Source organism: Orcinus orca, chromosome 4, assembly GCF_937001465.1.
Source record: "Orcinus orca chromosome 4, mOrcOrc1.1, whole genome shotgun sequence".
Classification (NCBI taxonomy): Eukaryota; Metazoa; Chordata; class Mammalia; order Artiodactyla; family Delphinidae; genus Orcinus; species Orcinus orca.
In genome coordinates, this window is record NC_064562.1 from 103,379,136 (window position 1) to 103,398,198 (window position 19,063).

The window sequence follows — 19,063 nt, forward strand, 5'->3', positions numbered from 1 at the left end:
ATCATAGTATTGGGCCCATGGGAATTTAACTGGGTAGCTTATATAACACTTAGCATGGGGCCTGGCGTATAGTAAGTTCTCAACAAGTGTTGGGATATCAGTTGCGGATAAAAAATAGATATTTGATTATTATTCCTTGCTACCACCGCTAGGCAAATCCACCAGGTTTGGATCTCTTACTCTTCTTAATTCATGAAAGCACACAGATTTCATACATCAGGGTCCCAACACACATTTCCGAATACATATTGCCAAATTCCTGTCACATTGATTTCTGATCACATCTTACAATTCAACCACCTCTCTTTTGTTTCTCCCTTCACCTGGGTTTCCAGGCTCAAATGCAGCCTCCTACAGGAAGCATTTCTTGATGACCGGATTGGAATGAAGTCTGCCTTCTCTGCTCCCTTATTGCATGAATTTCCATTAAACACAAATCTCATCACATAATTTTTCACTTAGAGGAAGGCAACTCACATTTACATACTCAGTGATTTATAAGCTGTTTCTTTCGTCAGCTACACAACCTCATAATGTGTACTTATTGTCTCTGTTTTATAGTGAAAAAAAAAAATAGGAACAGCCCTCCTTCTCCCATAGACCCTAATTCTTTGACTTCAATAAAATTGTCTCCACAACTTTCAAAAGCATAGGAGTGCCAGGGCCAGCAGAGCATGGCCTGAGGGAGGCTGGGAAAGAGGGTGGTTACAGAAGTAGGGGCCTTGCTCGCTCTGTGGAGGAAAGAGTGTGGCTTGCTGGAATTCAGCCTGGTGTGAAGGAAGGCCCTGCAGCTCACACGAGCTGGGCAGATGACAAATGGATGAGCAAGGGCACAGCCCCAGAACCACTTGCCTCGAACAAGACCAAGGTAAACGTGGACCGTTCTCTCCTCATGGGGCTGTGCATGCCTCATTTATCATCTCGTTTGATCACAGGGTGATCCCAGAGTCAGCAAGAGCTGGGCAGGATTTTCTCCATCCATGGCCGGCAAGTCTGGGGCTCCGAGGAATGGGCGGGACACGTGCTTCCCCCTCTGTGGCCCTGCTGGGCATTGTGCAAAAGGGACATCCATCCTCTAGTGAGAGAGGGAGACCCAGGGTCATGAGCCGCCCTCCGCCACTGCCAGGTTTTGCTCCTTTTTCTCTCTACATCTCTTCTCAGCTCTCCTGCTTTTGGTTCATTTTGTTTGCCTTTTGATTTCTGCCCACGAAGTATGTTGCAGCATCTCTCCTCCTAGATTAAAACACATATTCACACACACACACACACACACACGAGGATTTCTGCTGCTGCTGACAACTCCATAAGCTACAACTCCACAGGCTACACCTGGAAAGAGGACGCTTTAGGGAGCATCTCCAAGAAAGGAATTCTTTCTCACACGGCCCCTCGGCTGAGACCAGGATAGCTGCAGGATGCTTCTAGATAGAAGGGACCTCCGTAGCCAGGGACTCAGGAGGAGCATGCACCTCAGTTAGTGCTGTCAGGGGGGAGTCAGTGCAGTTTCTGAGGAGCAGTTTGGTAGTTGAAACCCAGAAGCCTTAACAATGTGCACAATGTCTACCCCGCAATCTCTCCATTTAAGGGCACTGCCAGGTGGTTTTCAAACACAGATTTCTCTACAGGGAAGCCTATTACTTACAATAATGAAAAACTGGAAATAAGTGCAATGTCCAGCAGTAGGGGATTAAATAAAATATGGTGCCTCCATGCAATGGATTACCATGTAGTGTTAAAAACTCAAGTTGTAGAAGACGCAATAACATGGGAAAATGTTCACAACATAGTGGCCAAGGGAAAAAAGCAGGTTATAAAAAATCCATGTACACTAAAAGCCCAGATCTATTTTTAAAAGGCACATTTGGATATGTGCAGAGATTGGCAATTAAATATATCAAGATATTAAGTGTTATTTCAGCATTTGCAGTTCAAGTGATTTTGATTTTCTTCTTTGTACTTTTTGGTACATTGGTGGTGGAGTGTAGACTGGAGCCAGACTACCTGGATTTGGATCCCAGGCTCCATCACATTGTAGCTGTGTGACCTTGTATAAGTTACTTAACTTCTCTGTGCCTTTATAAAACAGGGTACAAAATTAAGTGTATGCTAAGTATATAATAAGCATGTAAAGTGCTTAGTATAGTGCCTTTATGTCTTACCTATTATTATTTTCAGAATTTGCTCTGATGAACATTAAAAACCTTTATACTCAGAAAAGATGCCATAATTAGTTTTAAACAAAGGAAAGGGACCAGATTCTTGCAGGAAAGCCAAAGCAGTGGAAGAGAAAAGTAAATACCACCGGAAAATCCACCAACCGTCTGCCCCCAATGTTAATACTGAGGACAGAAATTGGGTAATTATCCTTGTAATTTACAGACCAAATTCACTTTGGTCCAAACTGCCTAGAAAATTAGGAGAAAGAAATAACTTTTAATTGAATGACCTAGATGACGGGCCAATAATACTCTTTGAGATGTGGGTGGTCTTACTGCTGTCTGGCTGGAACGGTGCGGGTGGGGGGTCTGGGTGCAGATAGGGAGAAGGTGATGGGAGGTGACCCAGACAGGGCAGTCACGACTGAAAATGTTCCCCTTTTCCTGCAAAGTTCTGGTTTGGTGCCGCCTGAGCTAGATCATTCAGATCATGGCTCGTGATCTCAATTGCCTCAATGATCCAATAATGAGAGCAACTAGTTATTGATCACTTCCTGTGTGTGCAAGCTCTGTGCTAAAAACCCTGACCGTGAAATTTCTCAGGTAGTCTTTACAGCGGGTGTGTAAGGTCAGGGCTGGCAGCATCCTTAGTCGCATCTGGTAGGGGAGGAGCCTGAGCACAGGGAGTTGAGGGAACTGCCACAGGGTCAGAAAGCTTATGAGGTGCTGGGCCGTGTGGTCTAGAGTCACAAGGTTTAACACTGGTCTGTTCTGCCTCCGCTCAGCTTCAGAAATCAGAAAAGGTCAAACGTCCTCAAGAGCTCTCATTACATTTTTTTTTTTTCCTGCCTCTAAGTCCTGACTCCTAGCTTTTTACCCCCCAAGAGAAGAAACCCGTTTAAATGCCTCATTCTCCCCTATGGAGTCGGGAATAGCATGCAGACAATTCGCTTGGTGTCTTAGTGAATTTCCTGAATTATACACCTGCCTCCAAAGATGCCAGAGGCCCAGGTGACCAACACTTACCTATTTCGATGGAGGTACTTTTAAAACTATTTGTTTTAATTGTGGGGAAATATACATAACATAACATTTACCGTCTTAACTGTGTTTGTGGGTGGTTCAATAAATGCATCAATCCCCAGAGCTCTTCATCTTGAAAAACTGAAACTCGGTACCCATTAAACTGTAATTCCCCATTCTCCCCTCCTCTCAGACCCTGGCAACCACCCTTCTGCTTTCTATCTCTATGAATCTGACACCTCTAGGTACCTCATGTGAGTGGAATCATACACTATGTGTCTTTTTGTGACTGTTTATATCACTTAGCATAATGTCTTCAACATTCATCCATGACACAGCATGTGTCGGAATTTCCTTCCTTTTTAAGGTGTAACAATAATCCATTGTGTGTATATACCACATTTTGTTTATCCATTCATCCATCAGTAGACACTTGGGTTGTTTCCACCTTTTGGCTATTGTGAATAATGCTGCTATGAACACGGCGTACACATATCTCTTCAAAACCCTGCTTTCAGTTCTTTGGGTACAGACCCAGAAGTGGAATTGCTGGATCATATGGAATTCTTTGTTAAATTTTCTGATGAATCGCCATACTGTTTTCCACAGTGGCTGAACATGTTATATTTCTCACCAGCAGTTCATAAGGGTTCCAGTTTCACTGTGGACGGGCATTTTTTTTTATTTACCTAAAGATTTTATTATTGTTTTGTACCAATTAGATTTACATAAAGATTTATCCTTTTCATTCTCTTGATTAAACGCAAAAATATTCTGATTGTTTAATATATTATTATTCAATACAGTTAATTTACCTAAAGAAATTTTTGCTATATATAGTTTAGATTTACATAAATAAATATTTACTCTGTTCATTGTTCTTTGTTATTTTTTTTTTTTAAAAAAATGAACTATAGTTGATTTACAATATTGTGTTAGTTTCAGATGTACAGCAAAGTGATTCCGTTTTATATATGTGTGTGTGTGTGTGTGTGTATATATATATTTCAGATTATTTTCCATTATAGATTATTACAGGGTATTGGATATAGTTCCCTGTGCCATGCAGTAGGTCCTTGTTGTTTACCTGTTTTATATATAGTAGGGTGTATCTGTTAACCCCATACTCCTGATTTATCCACCCCCTTTCCCCTTTGGTAACCATAAGTGTACTTTCTATGTCTGTGAGTCTGTTTCTGTTTTATAAATAAGTTCACTTGTTTTATTTTTAGATTCCACATATAAGTGGTATCATATAATATTTGTCTTTCTCTGACTCTGGACGAGTGTTTCTCACGGTGGCTGCCCTAACCCCATCTCCCCTCTTCTGGAGCGCAGGTCAGTCCATCGTGGGCTGTAAGGCCATCCTCATCGACGACCAGGTCTTTGTGGTGGTGGCCCAGCTCTTCGGCGGCTCCCACATTTACAGATACGACGAGAGCTGGACCAAGTTTGTCAAATTCCAGGACATAGAAGTCTCTCGCATTTCCAAGCCCAACGACATCGAGCTGTTTCAGATCGAGGACGAGACGTTCTTTGTCATTGCAGACAGCTCCAAAGCCGGTCTGTCGACCGTGTATAAATGGAACAGCAAAGGATTCTACTCGTACCAGTCTCTGCACGAGTGGTTCAGGGACACGGACGCCGAGTTTGTTGAAATAGACGGCAAATCACACCTGATCCTCTCCAGCCGCTCCCAGGTCCCCATCATCCTCCAGTGGAATAAAAGCTCTAAGAAGTTTGTCCCCCACAGCGACATCCCCAACATGGAGGATGTGCTGGCCGTGAAGAGCTTCCGGATGCAGAACGCCCTCTACCTTTCCCTCACCCGCTTCATCGGGGACTCAAGGGTCATGAGGTGGAATAGTAAGCAGTTTGTGGAGGTCCAGGCTCTCCCATCCCGGGGGGCCATGACCCTGCAGCCCTTTTCTTTTAAAGAGAATCACTACCTGGCCCTGGGGAGTGACTATACGTTCTCCCAGATATACCAGTGGGATAAAGAGAAGCAGCTCTTCAAAAAATTTAAGGAGATATATGTGCAGGCGCCTCGTTCCTTCACAGCCGTCTCCACTGACAGGAGAGATTTCTTTTTTGCATCCAGTTTCAAAGGGAAGACAAAGATTTTTGAACACATAGTTGTTGACTTAAGTTTGTGAAGGTGTGATTGGTGAATTTAAAAGACGTGTAGCTTTAGCTGTCACGGGAGAGGACCAAGGGGAAAAAAGAATCCAGGTTCACAGGTCTGAAATTACAAATGCACTGGGGAAGTAGTTAGAAGTTTTCAAACTTTTAGAAGTCATATTTTAATCAGGGATTGCATTTATTGGCTAACTGCATGACATGTCCATTCTCCCACTTAAAAACACATCTGAAAGCCTGTAATTACTGAGAAAACGGTACAACGTTAAGTCTTACCATCTAAGGAAACAATGCGCCTTTTTTTCTTTTTAATGAGGAAGGAGAAAATCGGATAAGATGGGACAGCTCTTACAATGAAATAAAAACAAAAAAAGACCAAACACACTATGGGCCCTTCTCATTCCATTTTAGCAATCTAGTGGGTAAGAACTCTTAAAGCCAAAGTCAGCTGAAAAGATTTGCTGATGATTAGTTTAAAAATCTGATAACACTCAGCAATGCTATTTTGAGCCTTCCCTGTTTCCTGAATCCCCCCTAATAGCAGAGCCTTGACTGTTTCATTGGCTCATATAGATGGATGTTCATCACGGGTGTGTTAACAAAATAACGTTTAGCATTGCTTCCTCTGCTACAGAAAAAATATTCTGCTGACACGTGTATTGGTCCATCACAGGCTGTGGACCCAGGAGTGAGACAAAGAAGTTTCCCCCTCTTCTTGGGGTTCAGAGATGACCCGCATGGTGGCCAGAGCAATTGTGCTTGTTTGATGCTCTCCATGACTCATCTGCTTCTCTGGACCCATCCTTCGAGTTTGTGGGTAACCAGCAGACAGGCCAAAGACTGAATGGTGCTTTTTATTCTGTCCTTTAGAGCAATAGAACAGGTATTTTCATCTATTGAGCATTTGGTAGAATTTTTGAAGTAAGGCTTTGTGGAGTCAGAGAGGGCTTTTTTATACAAGTCTTGATGTTCTTTGAAACCTAGAGATGATTCTGTGATGGATGGAATGTCCTATAAATATCAATTAAGTTCATCTTTTTTAATGTATCATTTAAAGCTTATGTCTCCTTATTTATTTTCATTTTGGATGATCTGTCCATTGGTGAAAGTGGGGTGTGAAAGTCCCCTACTATGATTGTGTTGCTGTCGATTTCCCCTTTTATGGCTGTTAGCATTTGCCTTATGTATTGAGGTGCTCCTATGTTGGGTGCATAAATATTTACAATTGTTACATCTTCTTGGATCGATCCCTTGATCATTATGTAGTGTCCTTCTTTGTCTCTTCTAATAGTCTTTATTTTAAAGTCTATTTTGTCTGATATGAGAATTGCTACTCCAGCTTTCTTTTGGTTTCCATTTGCATGGAATATATTTTACCATCCCCTCACTTTCAGTCTGTATGTGTCTCTAGGTCTGAAGTGGGCCTCTTGTAGACAGCAAGTATATGGGTCTTGTTTTTGTATCTATTCAGCCAGTCTGTGTCTTTCGGTGGGAGCATTTAGTCCGTTTACATTTAAGGTAATTATCAATATGTATGTTCCTATTCCCATTTTCTTAATTGTTTTGGGTTCGTTATTGTAGGTCTTTTCCTTCTCTTGTGTTTCTTGCCTAGAGGATGATTCTGTGATGGATGCATGTCTTTGTCCTCTGGGCAACTTAATATTTCAAGTAACTGAATACCAGCCTACCTACCTGCCCATCTGCCTACCCGCCTACTCAAGTCACAGTCCTGCTTTGTCGACTTGCTTATATTGCTGCTGCCACTCCAGTCCTTCTGAAGGTGCTGTGGCACCAAATTGCAGAACCCCGGGTATTCGTGATGGCGATGCCCCTTCCTCTCCCAGCACGTTTGCAGAGGAAACCCATGCCCTTACACAGGGTGACGTGCTGGCAGGGGCTCATCCGGTACAGGCTGGGGCTGGGGGTGGGAAGGGTCTCAGGTTGATCCAGAGGGACCAGATTTGGAGCCAGACATACTGAACCCCGGTCCACACGCAGGGGACAAGATGGCCTCTCTGGTGTGGCCCATTTAGGAAGCTCATGGGGTCTGGTTTTGTGGAAGTTTCCAGGTAGATAGTCTGCCTGGTTAGCTGGTTCTCTTCAGAGAATATGAAATGAGTGCTTTCAAGAGTGGTTCTCAAAGAGAAACCCAACAAGTTCTCTTGTGGCTGTGAAAGTAGCACAGTCACCTTGTATTGTATTGCTCTTTTTGTTTGTTTGTTTGTTTTGTTTTGTTTATTTATCTTTGGCTGTGTTGGGTCTTCGTTGCTGCGCACAGGCTTTCTCTAGTTGCGGCGAGCGGGGGCTACTCTTCGTTGTGGTGCACGGGCTTCTCACTGCGGTGGCTTCTCTTGTTGTGGAGCACGGGCTCTAGGTGCACGGGCTGCAGTAGTTGTAGCTCGTGGACTCTAGAGCGCAGGCTCAGTAGTTGTGGCGCACGGGCTTAGTTGCTCCATGGCATGTGGGATCTTCCCGGACCAGGGCTTGAACCCGTGTCCCCTGCATTGGCAGGCAGATTCTTATCCACTGCGCCACGAGGGAAGCCCTGTATTGCTGTTTTTTAATGATTGTTTGCCAAGTCATGAGTAGGTAGATGTTTTGTCACAAATATGGATGTGTTTGTTGTTTCCAGACTTTGAGCAGTGCAGATGGAGGCAATAAACAGCACTTAGAGAACGATGTGGCCATGTCACAGCAGCGCTCTTGGGAACATTGTGGGACTGCAGGCTCAGGGCTTCCAGCCGAACTAATTCACCCACACATAGTAACGCTGCTGCTTGAAACTTTCCTACTAACCATGGAGCAAACAAGAAAAAAGTGGTTTGTTTTCATTTTTAAGCACAAATCACTCTTTCTTCCATGTTCTTTTGCCTTCCTGGTTTATTTGCATTGACTAGAAATACCCAGATCCTCACATCGGAGGCTGATCTGCCTTTCCTCTGACTGTCAAGACGGGCAAGCTATGCTTTCTGGCGCACGGAGCCCCTCAGGCAACAAGCCTGGGTGGAAAAATGCGCACTTGGCAAGGAGTGTAAGAGACATTTAGATTGTCCTAGCACTCGTGCCGGGTTGAAACGTAGAGGAGACAGCAGGAGCATCTTTTCTCAGTGCTGCCTCCATGCAGCAGTGACCACCTTCCCAGCCTTTACCTCTGAGGGCGGAGTTAGGGGCCGCCCTCTGCACTCATCATGCTGGGAACCGTGGCCTGGAATCTGGAAAACCAGGGAGCAAAGGGGGCGGGACTGGGAGTGGGGGGACTTGCTAAGTCCAGATGAGATACTGGAGAGTGAAAGGAAGAGCTAAAGCAACTGGGGATGGGGAGGGGTGTGGGGATGAGAGGGTGGGAAACCCACTCGGCTACAATCAGTTTTTCTTTTTTAAAAGTTGCAGACAACATCGGAGGCTGCAATGTACAGTCCCGGTGCTAAGGGAGGAGGTATTTGTTCTGGCCAACTTACCGAAACAGCAGAGATGTTCTTGACGGGAGGCTGCGGAAGCTTTGCTTCGTTAATTTTACTGCTCCATCCCAAGAACCCCAAGAAAGAATTTCTGCAAGAAGCTTTCTTCCAGTAATAATGGAAGACAAACAAACAAAAAAACCCCAAAGAGCAGCAACAGAAACCCAAAGCAGAGAGACACGTGGGCCCATCCCCTGTGGAGCTGGCCTTAGAGAGTCTGCCTTTGCATCTCCATTCCTTCCCATTACCCACATCTTCTCAGTTTGTTTCTTCTTTATAATCTCAGCGTCTAGGCTCCCAGATCGAGTCCCTCCACATGGCCATGTGGCCAAGCCACACAGCCTTAAATTGAGGACTTGTCCCCAAACTCCACGGGGTCAGGAATACATCTCTCACGAACACTCTAAAAACAAGCCTTAGGTGTGAGTATCACTGTGTTCTCAGGCAATGGATAATAAGACCACCCTGCATTTTGGCAAAACTTTATATTTTTCGATGTACATTTGTGTTCATCTCAGTTGTTCATAAATAGTTCTTCAGTTTTTGAAGGCATATTGGAGGGCATACGTTATTCTAATTTCAGAGAGAAGGAAATAGACACAGAAAACCTTAAGTCAATCGCTCAAGGTTATCCAGTTGTGAGTGGCAGAGCTAGAGCTTTCCCTCTGAACAGCAGGCTTTGTATTTTCTTTCTGTGACACTGCCATGCCCTCCCAGTAAAGACTTTTTATCCCAATTTTGAATATAGCAGCACTTTGAGATAAACTAAAAAATGCAACAAAATGTGCATAGATAGAGGGAAAATCGTGCTGAACAGACACCATTCCATCAACCGGTCCATTTAACAATTAAACAGTACAGAACTGCTCTTACAAGCAAGACCCTCTTAAAAGTCTGCCAGAAGTTATAGATAATTTTCAGTTCTAAGGAGGGTTTTTAGCTAGCATGATAGTTTCTCCCCAACCCCTTCCCCAGATAGCTATGGGAGGGATGTTAAAGTTGAGACACATCTGGTTCTTGTCACAATGTCCACAAGATAAACAAGAAGAGTTCCATGAGGGAAAAACTAAAACCTCCAATGCACGAGTGATGATGAATTGCTCCCGGGCCGTAATCAGCCTTTGGGGAGCGTGCTGGAAATGGCAGTGTTGCAGTTTTCTTCCCCATGGAGTGAGAGGCTGTGTATTTTTAGGCAAGAAATCAGCGTGGGATGCTGGAGGTTTGGCTGCCAGGAACACTCACGATGGAAATTTCTCCGACCTGGGTATAATGAAAGAGAGATGAAGGTCTGCAGGAGGGGAGTCTATTTGCATGTCATCTAAAGAAAATGTCCTTAGGCAGCTTCCTGATTCTTCTGCAGAGGTATCAGGCCTTCGCTCGTGGTTTTGGAAGAGAATTCTTTAATTAGGCCGTAGTCAAAGAATCTGTTAAACAGCATTCTGGAGTGGAATGCTATAATCTAGAAGTTGATGCAGTGAGCAAGGTGGCCCAGACTTGGGGGATAATGGAATGGGCAGAAAAGCGGGGCAGATGGCTGTGGAGGAAACTCTCTTGGGAAAGTAGAAATAAAGTGGAAGTAAAGAAAAAGTATTAATGGTTTCCTTTGCCTCAACCGAGCTAGTAGAGTGTGGAAAGACCAGGCAAATTTAACAGCATCCCAATCGTTAATGAAGAGAACCAAGCGTAATGCAATTTAAAATAAGAATTATATTGTAAAGCTACTGAGATCTACACGGAGGCACTCCTATCCTGACATCATTCCATTGCTTGTATCAGAATCCGCCTTTTTTCTAGTAGGAAACTATGCATTCCCTATCAATCTCTTTGACTATCAGGAATGTATAAGACCTGGGACAAACTGGCCAATATGCCATTTGGTACCATTTCTATGTATTTTAAATGCATAACTTAGGCCAAATAAGAATAGTTGATATGTATATGAAAGCAGATTTTGCAATCTACAATACAATGCAAGCTACCATGGATGAATTTTAAGGCTGAATATATATTTAGCTCTTGTTGGTAAATAGACTTAACGAATGACTTGCCTCTTAATTCAATATATTCTGTAAGCCTGTGAATAAAAAGTAACCTGTGCCTAATATGGCTTTGATTTCTGGTCTGCTTGAATCTGGATAGAGCCCCTTGAGTCGTGGAGTTGAAGGGCTGCCCACAATGGGCTACTGAGGAAGGGCAGCACATGCCCATTTCTCGTGGTGGCTTCCGCCCCGTTTACGTGGAAGATGGGCATGGCAGGTGCCTCTTCTACTTGCAAACTAAAAAGTCACTGAAGAACTTTTACGGTTATACCTTGGCTGGATCAGCAGAATCGTAATCTTGACAGATTGACAAAGAACTCTAGGGATCTTTGGGTATTTTCTGATTCTGCTGGTGAGAAGGAGATGAGATTATAAGATCCCATTGGCTGTGTTGAGCCATGATCAACTTCAGGTCAGGACTTCTGATTTGTTCTCTGCATGTCTGAGGTCTAACCGGGTACCCAGTAGTCATGCAGTCAAAGTCGGCCACCTGCCTTTAATCTAAGACCCCTTTGGTTTAGTTGAACAAATGAAGGGTCAAAACCTCAAATCACGTATGACTGTGTCCCCACTGTGTGTCAGGTACTTTGATATGCTGTGGGGCTTTTTAAAAAATACAAGACCAGAGTTCTTGCCCTCATTGGATTTACAATCCAGTGAAGAGGAAAAGTCATAATTGCACGAAGCTATAGTTACAATATGAGGTTTAAGGAATATTCTGCAAAACAGTGTGTGACTAACTGTGCAATGAATGGGACAAGTAAGGGTGACAACCAAATATTTAACTATTGGTATGGCGTGTGCCCTGAATTAGTTTAATAAATGACCACACATGTGGTGGCTAAAACAGAAGCACATTCATCAGCTTCCAGTTCCCGTGGGTCAGGAGTCCTGGCCTGTCTCACCAGGTCCTCTGCTCAGGGCATCACAAGGCTACAATCAGGTGTCAGCCAGACCACATTCTCATTTGGAGGCTCAGCTAGGAAAAGATCTGATTTCAAGCTCATTCTGATGGTTGGTAGAATTCATTTCCTTGTGATTATGGGACTGAGGGCCCATTTCTTGCTGGCTGTGGTTGGGGGGACACTTCCAGCTCCTCGAGGCCCCTCATGGCTCCAGGCCACTGACCTTCACCATAGCTGTCTTCACAACATGAACTGTTGGTTTCTTCATGGTCATCAGGAATCTTGGGCATGACATTCCATCACCTTTGCCCTGTTATTGATTTGAAACAGGTCCCACCCTCACTCATAGGGAGGGAATTATAAAGAGCATGACTCCTGGAGACAGATCACCTTAGACTGTGTCCAAAACAGGCACCAGCCAAATAGAATGGATGCCCTGCTGATCAGAGTAGACACTAGTCATGAACAACCTTGACCAGTGCATTCCAGTGGAACATGAGCTATAAATACAGATAACAAATTTGTAGGAGAAAAGGTCACTTCATGCCAGGGCAAGAACTCTTGACCAGGATAGAGGGGAGAAGGGCCTCGTTCCTTTTCATGATTGTTTTGTGTTAGTGGAGACGTGGAGGAAAGGACTGAATTTTTCCACACCTGCAAGTCAGAAGCTCATTCATCCCAGTCTCTCAGCGCATTTCATCTTGGAACTAAAATGCTCTGTGCAAGTTGCCCGGTCCTGACCATGTGCCCATTAGCAAGGCAAGCGTGCTTATTTTCTGACCATGTGCCCATTAGCAAGGCAAGCACGCTTATTTTCTCTGTTTCTCAGAGAGCTGACTGAGGGGGACTAATTCTCTAAAAAGAACTGGAGGCATAAGTAATGTGTTACTTGCATTGATCACCTATTCTTGCAATTGGCTTCTCTACCTATCTCCCAGACACTACAGCCCTTTACTAACCGTGTCTAATTGGCACAAATGACTTCTTCCAACAAACTGGTAGCAGAGCTGAGACTGAAGGCCTTTGGCGAACCCCACCTCTTGGCCTCTGCTCCAGGCAGCCTGTTGGTAAACCTGAGATTCTCCTTCACCCAGACAACAAACCAAAGCAACACAGGCAAAGAGGTCCACAGTAATGGAGGAACCACGCCAGAATCCCCAGGCCTTTCTGAAATTATATGTGAGCCCTGGAGAACATTCTCCTACATACATCTCCAGGTTCTGCTCCAGAAAGTCTACTAGAAACCGGCCGTGCCCTCCAGACCCCACCTCCCCCCATCCAGCATCCCCAGAAATGACCCAGAGCCCCAGTCAACATCTCCAGCAGTAGGGCTGGGAGATTCCAGGTTGTGTCGGCAGCCCAGTTAGCTCTGTCATCTCCCTATTTGCTCTCAAGGGCAGTAGGCCTGAAGAGCATCTGAAAGTAAGGTTGTGGCCTCGGGAAAAAATAGCAGTCTTGACATTTTGCCTGGCCCCAAGCGCAACTCTGCTCACCCCTGGGGTGATTCGCTCCTGATCTCCTGCCTTTGTTTTTGCTGACCCACCTAAGAATTCTGGACACGTTGCAACTCCAAAATATTTTCATTTCAAGTTTACCTTGTTCCTCTGTTCCTTTGGATTATAGCATCTTGGTTCATAAATTATGTGAAAATCCAAATGAACTTTTTCACTTGATTCTTTTCCGATCATATTGAGTACCCACTATGTGAACAGTGCTGTGCTAGATACCAAGAATACAAAAGTCTTTAGTAAGAGGCAGAAGCATTTAAGAAGCTTTAAAAATAGTATTTCCTTGCCATTTCACGTTCATGGTGAAAATTCTCTGGAAGTGTGAATGTAACCCGAGTAAATAATGAGGCCCATGTGATCCAGTCTCACCACAGTGTAGCACTAAATGAAACAGCCCCAAACCAAAGAGTTAACACGAGTGATTCTGATCTCTACTTGTGTCCCTGAAAGGAGTGGAAAGCCTGTTCATAACCTTCTACACACTGCTTCCTAAATCCAGTCTCCCTCAAGCCCTTCACTCTCCAACAGCTTACCCCCAGCAGCAGCCCCAGTCCTGAGTCTCCACTGTTCCAAAAACCTCCCCTCCATCACCTTGTCATCCACTGCCTGGTCCTCTTTCCCATTTCTTCACCTCAGTTCTTCTGGGACAACAGTAGAGGGAAAGAATCACTAACGCTCAAACATTCATATATTTTATTGCTGCTGTAGTAAATTCAGAAAATTTTAAGATTCTTACTTTGCTACTCTCTTTCTGCACCATGTTACTCACGGTGGTTTTAAAATATGTGTACAAATTCTTAGATTTCCCTCCCCCCTCCCAGGAGCTGGAGCCTGATTTCACTCTCTGGGTGCAAGTTGTAGTTAGTGACTCGCTTCTAAGGAACAGAATGTAGTGGAAGTGTCAGTGTGTAACTTCTGAGAATAGGTCTTAAAAGGCACTGTGGCTTCCTTCTTGTTCTCTCTTGGACTGCTCACTCTGGGAAGCCAGCTGCCATGTTGTGAGGACACTTAAGGAGCCTGTTGAGAGGCCCATGGGGGAGGAACTGCGGCTTCCTGCCAACACCAGCACCATGTGAGTGAACCACCTTGGAGGTGGATCTGTCGACCTCAGTCAAGACTTCAGATGACTGCAGACCTGGCCAACATCTTGACTCCAGCCTCATGAGAGGCCCTGTGCCACTGAGCCACTCCTGCATTTCTGACTCACAGAAACTGAGATAATAAGTGTTATTATTTTAAGCTGCTGAGTTTGAGAGTAATTTGTTGTGCAGTAATGAATAACTATATAATGTTTTTATTGGCTTATAGGAATGAGATTGTTGCCAAGTGAGTCCATTAATTTGAGGAAGTTTAATAGCCAACATATACACATGCCACACAGCCCCACACATACATACCACATCACACACACACTACATGCACACACACCACACTATACCACACTCCACCACACACCATGCCACATCAGACACACACACACACACACACACACACACACACACACACACACACACATTGTTTAAGGGACAGGTGCCATTTCCACAAATAGTTCATTCCTAGGTTGGTATATGCCTCCTGAGTAAACAGCTTTATTAAAATTAAAAGGAGAAAATATTCAGTTTACCTAAAAAAATCAGGAGAGGTTACCTGAAGACATATGATCAGAATCTTGACTGTGAATTGAGTGTGGAAGAGGAATGCAATTGCCTTAACTTCCTTAACCACTCCCAAGAAGAATTCTTAGTGACAGGGAGGCTTGTGGGTTGTGGTTGACCTAGAGAAAGGTAGCGATGCTCTGAAGACCATCCAGGATACCTCAGAGACATCTTTGTCAACTCTTGGGCTTTGAGGTAAACCTGTCACTAGCTGCTATGGACTGAATGTTTCCCACTAAAATTCATATGTTGAAGCCTAATCCCCAATGGGATGATATTTGGAGGTGGGGCTTTTGGGGGGTGATTAGCTCATGAAGGTGGAGCCCTTAAGAATGGCATTAGTGGGCTTCCCTGGTGGCACAGTGGCTGAGAGTCCGCCTGCCAAAGCAGGGGACACGGGTTCGTGCCCCGTTCCGGGAAGATCCCACGTGCCGCGGAGCAGCTGGGCCCGTGAGCCATGGCCGCTGGGCCTGCGCGTCCGGAGCCTGTGCTCAGCAACAGGATAGGCCACAATAGTGAGAGGCCCATGTACCACAAAAAGAAAACCAACAAAACAACAACAACAACAACAAAAATGTCATTAGTGCCCTTATAAAAGAGGAGGAGACACGGGATCTCTCCCTCTGCCACATGAGGATATAACAAGAAGACAGCCGTCTGCAAGCCAGGAAGCAGGTCCTCACCAGACACAAATCTGTCAGCACCTTGATCATAGACTTCCCGCCTCCAGAACTGCAAGAAATAAATGTGGTTTAAGCCACCCGGTCTATGGTATTCTGTCCTAGCAGCCTGAACAGACTAAGACACAAGCCCCTGTTCTCTGTCTGAAAGCTGTTCCCATTGAGAAATAGGAAAATGCCAGAATAGCACCTCTATAACTGATAAGGGTCACTTCAGAGACTGTGACTTATCTGCGGGCAAGTGGGCTTCTTAACACTGACCCCCAAAACAGACTGTCACAGACTTACAGTTTGGAGGAGCAAGGGACACGCTTGCTCTCTGCAGGCAGACCAGGAGGGAGAGGGTGTGACTGGGTTTAGCACGTCCAATTTCTCATCCCAAGTCACCAATTGCATTCAGACATCTCACCCCGCTTTCCAGGGTGGAGAGAGAAAGCCAACACGCTGGTGCCAGGAATAAATGCTCCTGGGCTTCCTCCACGTGGAGGGCAACCTCAGGAGAAGGAAAGCAGCCTTTTCTCTGCCACCATCAACAGCTCAGGATAAGGCAATGTTTCTTGATCCTTGAGTGGATCTGGGGAGCTCAGCTCCCTGTTCCTTAACTCTGTTTGCAAGTCGTCCACAGAGACCCGGGGAACATATTCTTAACCATTTGGAAAAGATCTTTTGGTATAAGATAGACCAGAAGAAAAGGGAAATTTGCCAGCACTGAGGGAGGATCCTCCCTGCAGGTGATGGGAGTAGATATGACTCAGTAAAGCTCTGCTCTCCCCATAATCCCTTTCTCATTTTTATTTGCTATTTTATCAGCTTTTCACATTGCATAGCACCAAATATAGTGAAGTATAATGTCATTCCAGGGTCCTGAAAGAAGAAGCAGGTCAACTTTAATTGTCTTTCAGTAACATAGAAATTCAGGAGAATTTTCTGGCATTCCATATTTTCAGCAAAGTGGAGTATCTGCTCTACTTACTAAAAATGACAATCTCTCCCCACCGTTTCCATCTGCATTTACGTTCTGTGCGTACTGCTGAGGTAGCTTTTTGCCCTGATGTTTACTGCCAATGCATTTGCATTTTCTGTCACAATAAATAACCCAGTAAAACCCTCCAATGAGTAGGTTCTAGCCCTGGCTCTTTCTAAGCATGGAATCACAGACAATGATTTATAGTCGTGATGGCGCAGAGGAAGGGATAAGTGGCCATTTGTAAAGGAAAAATAAGTGAATTCAAACAAAAGCTCAATGGCTGTTAGGAAATGAAAGGCGTGGAACTTCTATAACCATTAAAGTCGTGGGTGGAGAAGGAGGCCATGGCAGGAGGGAGCTCTCATTCCACGGGCTGTGTCTGTGGGTCACCACTGTTTCCCCAGCACCCAGTATGTCACGAGCCTGTGAAGCAGACACTCTCGTATCCCCACTTCACAGACAAGAGAATGGAGTCACAAAGAGTTTGAGGGCTTCTCTGGGTCACACTGTTAGAGAGTGGCAAAGTCAGGTGACTTGTTCACATTTGTTCAGCGATTAAGACCTGGGTTGAGAACACAATTACATAGTTCACCTCCAGACTAGGGTTAAAAATTCAGGATGCCCAGTTAGATTTGACTTTCAGAGAGCAACAGTGTTTTTAAGCATAAGGATATCCCAAATATTGCATGGGGTATACTTATGCTAAAAAATTATTCTTTGTTTTTCTGAAATTCAAATTTCAAGGGAACAGTGTCCTGTACTTTTTTTTTTTTTTTTTTTTTTTTTTTGCGTTATGCGGGCCTCTCACTGCTGTGGCCTCTCCCATTGCGGAGCACAGGCTCCGGACGCGCAGGCTCAGCGGCCATGGCTCACGGGCCCAGCCACTCCGCGGCATGTGGGATCTTCCCGGACCGGGGCACGAACGTGCAGGTGGACTCCCAACAACTGCGCCACCAGGGAAGCCCTGTCCTGTACTTTTATTTGCTAAATCTGGCAATCCTAATCCAGAACCCACACTTTTAACCACTGCACTGCACTGTCTTCAAGATGCTCAGCTTCACTGCAGCTGGGGAGAAGGATCCCCCCGTCATTTTAGTTTGTATGTCTGGATAGTTTACGTCATATGTAAATTTTTGCATCTCATCTTCATAACCAATGTGCAGGGTCAATACTAAGAGGAATCTGAGGCCCAAAGAGCTCATGTCTTTTGCCTTAAAATCACACAGAAAATGCTAATTACATCTATCCCTTACATGGCACTTGCCCAGTGCTGGTGCTCTTTTAAGAGCTTTATACCTATTTTCTCACTTAGTCCTCACAAGTCCTGCAAGACAGTTCCGATCATTATACCCTTTTCATAGATGGAGCAATAGCATCACAGAGAGGTTAAGGAACTTGTCTGGAGTCACACAGCCAGCAGGTGGAAGAGCCTGGCTTTGAACCCAGGAAAATCTGGCATCAAAGAGTATACTCTCATCCACTGTGCTACATTCACGCTTTAATTCACAAATACAAAAAAAGGGCTGTAGCTTTGTAAGTGCCGACTGCTGGTCCACATGTGTTTGACTCCATTCTAAGTAAAGCCTGTGTGTGTAGTATTGGATCGAGGAACACAAAGAGTGCTGCGTGGGGAACATGAAAAGCTGGAGACGTCATCCTTGTCCCCAGTCCTCACCATGGCAAGGACTCCCCTGATCAGCTCTGTCTGATTTTGTAAATAAAGTTTTATTAGAACACAGCCAGGCTCACCATTTATGTATCACCTGTGGCTGCTTTTGTGCTTCAACCACAGAGCTGAATAGTTGCGACAGATTCCATGACCAGCAAAGCCTAAAATATTTACTCTCTGGACCTTTATAGAAAATGTTTTCTGGCCTCTGATCTAAAGAACATACACTCATGATCATCATTTTACATGTGAAGAAACTGAAGCCCTCGAGGGTTAAATAAGTTGTTCAAAGTCAAATAGCTAGTGAGTAGTAGCTCAGCTGCAATTCCAATCCAGAACTGTCTGAATCTCAAGTTTAGACCAAATAGTGCCTTTGATAAGCCAGGCTAGCATTGATGTTAAGTCGTAAGTTGACTTGCACTCCAGTTAAACATGCAAAAAATTAAGCTTCTGTATTTTTCCTCTAATTGACTTAATATATTTTTAATGGATTCCACCCCAGGGGTAATGAGTAAACTAAGTGCAGGCCAATCTAGTAAACTCAGTCTAACCCAACAATTTAAATAGTCTCATTAGATCATTCAGGCAGTGGTGAGTCAAACACACAGTTTTACAGATTTCCACCCTCTCGGCTTCTCCTTCAGGAGAGCTTTCAAGGTCCTCATGGCAGTGGGATTGGGGTAGGGAGTGGTCCTCACGTACATGTAGAATTTTCTGGCCTCTGCCCTGCCCTGGTCTGGTCCCTGGCCCTGGGACCACTAAGGTCTGACTGATCCCATCTCTTCTCTCTGAGTGACCTTGCACAGATTCCCTCATCTACAAAATTGTGATCATAATAAAAGATCAGTGGCTTCTTTGTCCCCC

The 19,063-nt window shown here is 44.6% G+C and overlaps 1 protein-coding gene across 2 annotated transcripts in view; it reads left to right on the forward strand.

The window, feature by feature from the left end:
- The window catches only part of LGI2 (leucine rich repeat LGI family member 2), a 32,023-nt gene extending 21,155 nt beyond the window's left edge, over window positions 1–10,868 (forward strand). For both annotated transcript variants that reach the window (XM_004266202.3, XM_049709464.1), the window contains one exon: window positions 4,518–10,868. In XM_004266202.3, coding sequence (XP_004266250.1) covers window positions 4,518–5,335 — 818 coding nt within the window. In that variant the 3' untranslated portion in view covers window positions 5,336–10,868. The remainder of the gene's footprint in view (window positions 1–4,517) is intronic.
- Window positions 10,869–19,063: the final 8,195 nt, after the last annotated feature.